A 10,303-nucleotide genomic window follows, 5' to 3' on the forward strand; every position below is an offset into this window, starting at 1 on the left:
CGATGGAGTACTACATGGCAATGAGAGGGAATGACATATGGCCCTTCGTAGGAAAGTGGATGGACCTTGAGGGTGTCATGCTGAGTGAAGTAAGCCAGGCAGAGAAGGACAGAAACCATATGTTTGCATTCATAGGTCTAGCAGGAAAACAAGAGAGACCTAATGGAGAACCAGGGGGAGCAGAGGAGGGAGAGAGAGTTGGGGAGAGAGAGGGATGCAAAACTTGAGAGACTATTGAATGCTGAGAATGAACTGAGGGTTGAAGGGAAAGGGGGAGGGGGGAAAAGAGGTGGTGGTGATGGTGGAGGGCACTTAAGGGGAAGAGCACTGGGTATTGTATGGAAAACAATTTGACAATATAATATTATGGAAAATAAAACATAAAATCTAGATCGTCTGACATAAGTATGGCTACTCTGACTTTTCTTTGGCAATCATTAGCATAATAGATCATTCTCTATCCCCTTAAATTCAATCTGAAGGTGTCTTTAGGTCTAAAATGTTTCTCTTGTAAACAGGATAAAGATGGATCTTGTTTTCATCGAGTTGGAATTTCTGTTGGTGCTTTCCAGTTCTTTTTAGTTGTTGTTGCTTTAATTCTCTTGGGCTTTTTTTTTTCATCTTTTCCCCTCCCTTCATAGAGCCCCCCCCCCTTTAAAATTTCTTGCAGGGCTGCTGGGTGCCTGAGTGGATCAGTTAGTTAAGTGCCATGCTTCAGCCTTGGTCATTATCTCACAGTTTATGAGTTTGAGCCCCGCATCTGGCTCTGTTCTGGCAGCTTAGAGCCTGGGGCCTTCTTCAGATTCCGTGTCTGTCTGTCTGGCTGGCTGGCTCTCTCTCTCTCTCTCTCTCTCTCTCTCTCTCTCTCTCTGTTCTTTCCTTGTTCACAGTCTGTCTCTCCTCTCTGCACCCCATACCCCATGCTCTTTCTCTCAAAAATATAAACATTTAAAACAATTTCTAGCAGGGCTGGTAGTGGTCACGAATTCCTTTAGTTTTACTTGTCTGGGAAGCTTTTTTTTAATTTTTTAAAATGTTTTTTATTATTTATATTTGAGAGAGAAAGTCAGCATGAACAGGAGAGAGTCAGAGAGGGAGAGAGACACATAATCCGAAGACAGGCTCCAGGCTCTGAGCTAGCTGTCAGCACAGAGTCCAACACGGGGCTCGAATTCACAAACCGTGAGATCATGACCTGAGCCAAATTCGGTCGCTTAACCAACTGAGCCACCCAGGGAGCCCTGTCTGGGAAACTTTTAATCTCTTATTCTATTTTGAATGACAGCCTCTCTGGATAAAGAATTCTTGGCTGCATATTTTTCAGTTTCAGCACATTGAATCTGTCTTGCCACTTTTTTCTGGCCTGTCAAGTTTCTGTGGTTAGGGCTGCTACAGACCTGATCTGTCTTCCCTTGTATGTTAAGGACTTTTTTTCTCTTGCTGCTTTCTTGACTCTTTATTTGTCTGAGTATTTTGTGATTTACCTATGATATGCCTTGTTGATGGTCAATTTTTGTTGAATCTAATGGGAGTTCTCTGTGCTTCCTGGATTTCCCCAAGTTAGGAAAGTGTTCCACTATGCTTTGGTCACATAACCCTTCTCCCCCTTTTTCTATCTCTTCATCTTCTGGGACCCCTATGATTCTGATGTTATTCTTTTTAATGTGTCACTCAGTACTCTAATTCTTATTTTGTGCTCTTTTGCCTGCGTTTCCCTCTTTTTTCCTGCATTATTTATTTTTTTAGTTATAAATCAGTCTTCTTTATCACTGATTCGCTACTCTGCTTCATCCATTCCTGCCACTGAGGCATCTTTTCAAGAATGTTGTGTTAAACCTCAATTTTCTAGGTATGCAAGATGGTTTGGTGTTGATCTGGTTGCATTTCAGCGATGAAACATACACACAAAATGTTCATAGTGATCCACCATCTTGGCCCCTCCTGGTTTTTACTGTTTTAAGTGACAGTCTGGTTCTAATGTTTCTGCCCAATTATATCTATTGCTAAATGAGTCAACTGTTTATTTTTACATATTCATCTGGTGACTTGATAGTTTGCTTAAATACTTCAGGGACTTACAAAGATCTCTACGTCAAAATATGGGCGGGGAGGTAGTTATCTCAAGGCTCAACTGGAAGACGAGCTAAGAGATTGATGTAGTAATAACAAATACAAAGAAAACCTCACTATTTGCCAAATTAATTTGGATATGAAAGAAAGTGTGCTAATTATTTTTGTGTGTGCAAAAATGTCAGAGAAGAAATTTAGAGTGTCAAAGAACCAAATGACAAGAATATAGAGAGGATTGGAGAAGGCGTGTTCATGTTGAGAATGTTTAAGAGTGCTTATACAAAAGGAAAATTTAAACTGTAGGCACTTTGTAGCAGGACGAGCCAGTCCAATATGAGGTTCACTGTCACTGAAGTTGATAGGCCATTGGCTTAGTGTAAAGGCAGAGAAAATTAAACCAGTTATTGGAAAGCATTTCAGAAAGCACCAAAATTTCTACCTCAGAAACTATGTGTAGCGTCTGTATAGGAAATATTGATATGAACATGGGTTCCTGGGTGTGTAGCAGAAGACGGAAGGACCCAAACACAGATTGATCATGAAAGAGGTGAAGGAAGCATGGTGACAGAGTAGAATCCTAATAAGGTGGTTACTAGTGAAAGAGAAGATCTTCCCTTTGCTGAGGACTTGGTCCTTTGCTGTCCTTGAATAATGACAATGAAGATAGAGTTACGTTTATCCAGGAGACCTAGGTGATTTAATAACATAGAGGCACCATCAAAACCAGTAAGCAACCTGAAAGCAAAATTGTATACCCTTGACCAAGACATATTACAGTCACCTTTTTATCCTCCCTTAACTTACAGTCTTCCCATTGCATCTCACAGTGTAGCTTTAGTTTCCATATTATGATTGACCACAGTTCAATCAAGAAAAAAGAAACGGAAGTAGTTATTGTAATGAAGATAATTTAGTATAGGTATGATTCAATAGTTATTGAAGGTGAAAGGCACAAAAGGAAAAACATGGTAGTAGAGCCATAGCCACATGATATAGTGATAACACCATGGATTAAGAGGTGTGGGGGACCTAGAGGCACATGAAACGATGCTCAGCATCACTCATCATCAGGGAAACACAAATCAAAACCACACTGAGATACCGCCTCACGCCAGTCAAAGTGGCTAAAATGAACAAATCAAGAGACTATAGATGCTGGCGAGGGTGTGGACAGACGGGCACCTACCTACACTGTTGGTGGCAATGTAAACTGGTGCAGCCACTCTGGAAAACAGTGTGGAGACTCCTCAAAAAACTGTCCATAGAACTCCCTATGATCCAGCAATAACATTGCTAGGGAATTACCCAAGAGATACAGAAATGCTGATGCATAGGAGCACATGTACCCCAATGTTCATAGCAGCAATGTCAACAATAGCCAAAACATGGAAAAAGCCTAAATGTCTAACACCTGATGAGTCGATCAAGAAGACATGGTGGATATATACACAATGGAGTCCTACATGGCAATGAAAAAGAATGAAATATGGCCATTTGTAGCAAAGTGGATGGACCTCGAGGGTGTCATGCTAAGCGAAATAAGTCAGGCAGAGAAGGACAGATACCATATGTTTGCACTCTTAGGTCTAACAGGAACACAGGAGAAACCTAATGGAGGACCAGGGGGGAGGGGAAGAGTGAAAGAGAGTTGTGGAGAGAGAGGGACGCAAAACTTGAGAGACTATTAAATGCTGAAAATGAACTGAGAGTTGAAGGGGAAAGGGGAGGGAGGAAAAGAGGTGGTGGTGATGGTCAAGGACACTTGTGGAAAAGAGCACTGAGTGTTGTATGAAAACCAATTTGACAATAAACTATTTTAAAAAAAAGAAAAAAAGAGGTGTGGAGGAAACACTGGAGATTAGTGCATGTGACTTTGATTACCATTATTGGAAGAACTTAAGACAAAGACAGATGGGAATTTAGAGCAGTGGTCTAAAGGTTCCTAGCCCTTACCACAGCATCACAATTTATATTATAGAAGGGTAAGTCCGGAGCAGAGAAAGATAGCATAATATGTAGCACAGTTAACCAGCTGTTGAGTATTGAGGAAGAAGATATGTACAAAAATATTACCAGGAATATGAAGGGAAAATCACATTGGCTGTTGCTATGGAAACTCCTGTCTCCTCCTTTACAAGCTTTGATCACTTGGAGATGTTTAGGATGTGACCATGAACAGTGAAGGACCCAACACATGCAAGTCATCTTTGATGAAAGGCCTGACAAAATTCAGTAGGCCTCTACCTTAGTTGCAGAGTAATCCCACCTGGGGAGCTGTTAAAAAAAACTGTTCCTGTTCTTTTCACTCTCCATTTCAATGGAATTTTAATCCATAATGATGGGCCTCAGGCATGAGAATATTTTTCAAGATTTCTTTATGTTTATATATTCAGTTTTCAGAGAGAGTGAGAACCCCAAGCAGGTTCCATACTGTCAGCATAGAGCCCAGTGCAGGGATCAATTTCCTGAAGCCTGAGAACATTGCTGGAGGCAAATTCATGAGTTGGACTCTTAACTGATGGAGCCACTTAGATGCTCTCAAGATTTTATTCTTTTTAAAAATTTTTTTAATGTTTTCATTTATTTTTTATACAGAGAGAGACAGAGCATGAGAGGGGGACGGGCAGAGAGAGAAGGAGACACAGAACAGGAAGCAGGCTCCAGGCTCTGAGCTGTCAGCACAAAGCCTGACGCGGGGCTCAAACCCATGAACATGAGATGAGACCTGAGCCGAAATTGGAGGCTTAACCAACTGAGTCACCCAGGCACCCCCCCCCAAGATTTTATTCTTAAGTCTATATCCAATGTGGGGCTCAAACTTACAACCCCATGTTTAAGAGTTGCTCACTCTTCTGATTGAGCCAGCTGGGCACCCCATAGTATAGTACGTTAAATCTTATCAGGTACTCCAAATAGGAAGCCAAGATTAAGGACCAGTAACATACATTCTCTCACACAACCTGCATCAATAGATTTGGTCCAAGCCAAGATTTTATGGAAAACAGACATGCTGGTTATTTGGTTAAGGACTGTGCATATGCCTTTAAAGGGAGTTGTGATTTTGTATAGGAAGCTGGGGTCATAGCTGACAAACACCGAAGATTCCATAGGGGTAATAAGATTCAATTAGGTGGTGATTTAGACATCCAGAGGGTCCCCAAATATTCCCTTAATTCCATCAAAGAATAGCCAAAGTAAGAAATGTTTAGATATGACCAATCAAGATGAATGGAAACCATTCTTATGGGACTAAAGAGGCATGCTTGTGAATTCCATATGTTTGGTTTTGCAATCATTTCTGATCAACAGACAACAATAACAAAAAATGTGCAATGTTAAGACAAGGCAGTTCTGTTGAGGAGCCTCAGCAAGGCCTTCTTGATGTCCCTGTTCCTCAGGCTGTAGATGAAGGGATTCAGCATGGGAGCAACCACAGTATACATCACAGAGGCCACTGCATTCTTCCTGGAAGAATGTGAGACAGTTGAACTGAGGTACACCCCAAGAGCTGTTCCATAAAATAAGCAAACAACGAACAGGTGAGAGCCACAGGTGGAGAAGGCTTTGTATTTCCCACCTGTTGATGGGAGTCTCAGAATGGAGGAAACAATTCTAATATAAGAGCAAAGGATCCCCGAGAGTGGAATACCACCAAAGATGGCCCCAATAAAATACATGAATATCTTATTAGTGGAGGTGTCATTACAGGAAAGCTTCAGGAGTTGAGGAGGGTCACAGAAGAAATGGGGAATTTCCACATTTGTGCAGAAGGTAAGTTGTGACATGATGAGGCAGTGCAGCTGAGAGTCCAGAAGGCTGATCAAAAAAGACACCAGAATCAGCAGGCGACAGAGGCGGGGGTTCATGATGACTGGGTAGTGCAGAGGATAACAAACAGCTACAAACCGATCATAGGCCATCACAGTTAAGAGTACACTGTCCAAACAGCCAAAAAGAGAATAAAAGGACAACTGAATCAGGCAGCCCGTGTGGGACATGACTCTATCATGAGTCTGGATGTCCCAAATCACCTTTGGAACCGTGGTAGATGTGAAACCGATGTCAGCCAGGGACAAGATGGAAAGGAAGAAGTACATGGGGGTGTGGAGGTGGAAGTCAGAGCTGACGGCCAGGATGATCAGTAGATTCCCTAGCACGGTGACCAGATACATGGACAGGAACAGGCTGCAGATTAGAGGCTGCAGCTCGGGATCATCTGAGAACCCCAGGAGGAGGAATTCCAACACATGTGTTAGATTCTGTGGTTCCACGGAGCAGAGACAGCTTCTGGAATATAAGTGAGAGTTTACATAACGGAAACAACTATACAGGTATCCATCATTGTCATTATATTTTGGATTTGTGCTATTTGTAAATAATATATTCGCACTTGAGGAAAATTTAGCACCATTTCTCAGTTGTGACAAAACATTCATCCTAGAACGCATTTCTCATTGTCTTTTTCTTCATTCCCTGCTTCTATGTGCATCCAGTTTGGAAAGATGGGGCTAAAGAAATTAGAAATTAGAGATTTACAATTCTATTAACACACTAATATATCAGTAGCCTCCTTTAAAGGAAACAAAAGGAATGAGAAATGTCATTCTTCCATAAAATGATTGTCTTGATAAAAGGACACTAATAGGCAGTCAAAAGTACCTAATTGCATCTAAATGTAGAGAAATTACAAACACCCTATATTAACTATGTAATAAAGTGTGTGACTCCATTTTTGTGGTGATATTTTATTGCAAACAGTATCTAAGGCTCTAATTCCCTATCTGCCCAACACATGGGCTAATTGATAAGAAACCCTGGGTTCTCCAGTTATACGACAAGTAAGTTTCTGAGGATGGGATGTACAGCATGATAACTAAAGGCAATAATATTGCATTTCATATATGAAGGCTATTAAGAGTAGATCTAAACATGTTATCATTACAAGAAAAAACGTTTGTGGGTCACCAGGGTGGTTCAGTCGGCTGAGCAGTCAACTCTTGATTTTGGGCTCTCAGGTCATGATCCCACAGTCATGGGATCAAACTCTGCCTCAGGCTCTGTGCTGAGGAGGGAGCCTGCTTAAGATTTGGTCTCTCTCCCTCTGCCCCTCTGCGCTCACCTGCTCGCTCACTCGTGCTCTCTCTCTCTCTGAGAAAAAAAATATTTGCAACTACGTATGATGATGGAGGTTAACTAGACACGTGGTGATCATTTTTCAATATGTATAAGTTTTGAATCATTATGCTGTATATTTGAACGTATTATACTGTTCTATATCAATTATATCTCAATTTTTAAAAAAGCAAGCCAGGCAGCCTGGATTATCCCCCATTTGGAGTCAGTGAGCAATCACACCCCACAAGCACATATGCAGGAATGCTCACTCGGAACTCACACCATAGCCAAAATACAAAACCCAAGTCAGTCACTTTCCTTGAACTCTTGTGCCATTTCAGACCAGTTTCGATCGCCTGTTATGCTCTCCCTAAATAGGGAGATCTTTATGAGGAATAAAACTTTTTATACCCTCTTGTATGTGTTGTATTATCAGCCTTGAAATCCAGCCAAATTTTGGATAGGAGTGAATCCAGTTTCTGCAGAGTGTCCTATTGACCCAGCAACTGGGGCATGAGACAGTGACCACCACCATACCAGGTCTTTCTTCTCTCTCTGGTTTGCTCTCTGGCTCTGCTGCCTGATGGCAAGCATGCACTCTGGACTGTTCTGCACTGCAATGTATTTCTTGAGCCCTTCCAATCCTATCTTATAGATCCAAATGACCTACTTTAGAAGTGTCAATAATCACTTGGTTGTTAGAGACAAGAATATGGGATTGGGTCTTTTTCTTAACCTCTTTTGATGGAACTCAAGTGAGGGAGGGACAAAAGGAGGGGTACAGAGCATCTAAAGCATGTTCTGGGTTAACAGGCTGACAGCAATGACCCTGATGTGGGGCTCAACCTCACCAAGCACGAAATCATGACCCGAACCAAAGCGGGAGAGATGCTCAACCAGCTGAGCCATCCAGGTGCCCCAGGATTTGGTCTTTTGTTAATGTGGCCCTAGGTCTTGGGTTTTGGCCCAGACCTATCCATATGTCTTAGAATGAAACTGTGACAGACACTAGGGTTGGGGAAAGACTCTTAACCTGATTCGTTATGTGTTTCTTCCCAGCATTGGCCTCTGTGGGTGTTCAAGGGTAGGAGTACGCCCTGTGCAAGATATCATTCCATTGGGTGGTTGCACATGAAAGTGTCATTGGAGAAGGAGAGAGTTAAGAGACACAGAGGGAGGGAGAGAAATGAAGATGGGGAGAGAGGGAGGAGGGAAGGAGAAGGAGAAGAAAAGCAGTCATTGTATGTCATGCAGAGGTTTGTACTCCTAAAAGCAGACTGGAACCTTTCAATACCTCTGCTATTCCTGTTGCTCATGCTTTGTCTCAACAAAGATCCAGGTCCTCAGGGTTATTGGGAAACATCTAGAGCATCACTGTAGCACAGTAATGAGGTTAGTATAGACCCAGGTTCATCATGGGGTATAAAGCCTATAAAACAATCATCATTTTGAAGAGGTCCCTCATCATGAAGATGTTGGCTTGGGGCTCTCTGGAGAAAGAAACTTAATAATATGAGCAGGGTGGAGAAGACTGCCTTTGAAATATATCCAGTGTAAAAAATAAACAAAACAAAAGAAAGAAACTTGCATATGGGGAAACAAACAAAAAATAAAACAGGCATACAATTTGACCCAGGTAAATCTGAAATGTACTAAAATAATTTGGAGAACAAGAAATAAAAAGGTGCTGATTGGCTTTTGCATCCCTTCACATAGATCCAGGTTAACTTCCATATCTGCTGAATGGCACCAGGTGGCAAACCTTTGTTTCAACATAGGGTTTCAAGTTACAGTCATTGCTTGGGATCCCACTAAATTTAACTTAAACAAGGTGTCCTCTAGAATCTTAGGGGGTTCTTGAACATAAGAACAGTGAACAAACATGTTTGCCTCACCTTCACCATTGAAACTATTGCCTTGCCCTCAAAGATCCCACAGTGGGCATGAACACTCTGACCCAATGAATAGTATATTAAAATTGAATTGCCCATTCATCACTGCATAGGAAAAACCTACCCGCTGTTTACCTCCTGAAATTCTCCTTTATTTTACACAGAATACTTCTGAAACTTTCGGTCAGCAAATGTGCAGGGTTTCCCCCCCCCAAAAAAAACTAAGCAATTCTATACAAGAGCTGAATGTCCTACAATTTAACTCAATTCTGACACACTCTTCCTGGAGTGTCAGAACCCATGGGATAAGGGCTCAGGCTCTCAACACTGCTCCCACCCATTTCAAATGCCAATTGCAGGCACAAGTCCTCATGTTCTGGCCCAATTCTGTCTGATTTGGCTACCAATCAGGGGTTCCCATGGTCCTCTCCTCAGGGTTTGATTGATTTGATTTGTCACTCTGGAAGTGTGCTTGGCGGGAAACCACTGAATCTCATTCACTAGTCATACAGGACATCCCCAGAAGACATGAAAACAGTCAGAAAGCCTACAGTATATGGAAGCTATAATGGCTATATTGTCTTCCTGTGAACTAACAAAGGGTAATCAATATTTTACATATAATCATTTCCTGCTCTCATATGAGTGAGGCAACAGAAGCTAGAAATGGTGTCAGAGGAGAGCAGATTTCTGAACGAAATTATGAAATCCCCAACAAGGAAAAGAACATCAACTTCATAGGCCTCTGAGCTGAAACTTTCCATATGGCTGCCCTTCCATCTGGCCAGCCCCAACTTGTCTTGCTGAAGAGGAAACAATTCCCAATGGTCCTTTGTCCTTCCACCACCTTCCTGGGCCCTCACTGGTCCATACTTTACCTCTGCCTGATTATGACATGGGAGTTTGGATCCATCCTCCTCTCCTGCCTGGTAAGGCTTTGCCCTCAGGCCTGGCAGGAAGACAGCTTCAGGCATGAATCTTGTTCTGCAGATGATGACTCTGGGAGGAGAAGGCTCAGTATGAAGCCTAACAGATTTGCCATCCAGAAAAGCTAGAGGCACTGGCTAATTATTACTCCTGTAGGACCTAAGACCTCATTGCACAGGGCTAATAATGAGCAAAATTGTCCCATGCTATCCCAATCTCTGAGGACTTCCTAATAACAGAAGAAGAAAAGGAAAAAAGTGAATATGTTTATACGAGTCTAGGCCCTTCTTCCTCTCTAG

The 10,303-nt window shown here is 42.0% G+C and overlaps 1 protein-coding gene across 1 annotated transcript; it reads right to left on the reverse strand.

Moving 5' to 3' along the window:
• Window positions 1-5,405: 5,405 nt before the first annotated feature.
• LOC115273491 (putative gustatory receptor clone PTE01) lies at window positions 5,406-10,051 on the reverse strand. The gene is made up of 3 exons (XM_029916553.1): window positions 9,956-10,051; window positions 8,662-8,720; window positions 5,406-6,342 (listed from the first exon to the last, which is right to left on the reverse strand). The coding sequence occupies exons 1-3, from the start codon at window positions 10,049-10,051 to the stop codon at window positions 5,406-5,408; spliced, it is 1,092 nt and encodes a 363-aa protein (XP_029772413.1).
• Between the last annotated feature and the right edge of the window lie 252 nt (window positions 10,052-10,303).

Source organism: Suricata suricatta, chromosome 12 (assembly GCF_006229205.1).
Source record: "Suricata suricatta isolate VVHF042 chromosome 12, meerkat_22Aug2017_6uvM2_HiC, whole genome shotgun sequence".
Classification (NCBI taxonomy): Eukaryota; Metazoa; Chordata; class Mammalia; order Carnivora; family Herpestidae; genus Suricata; species Suricata suricatta.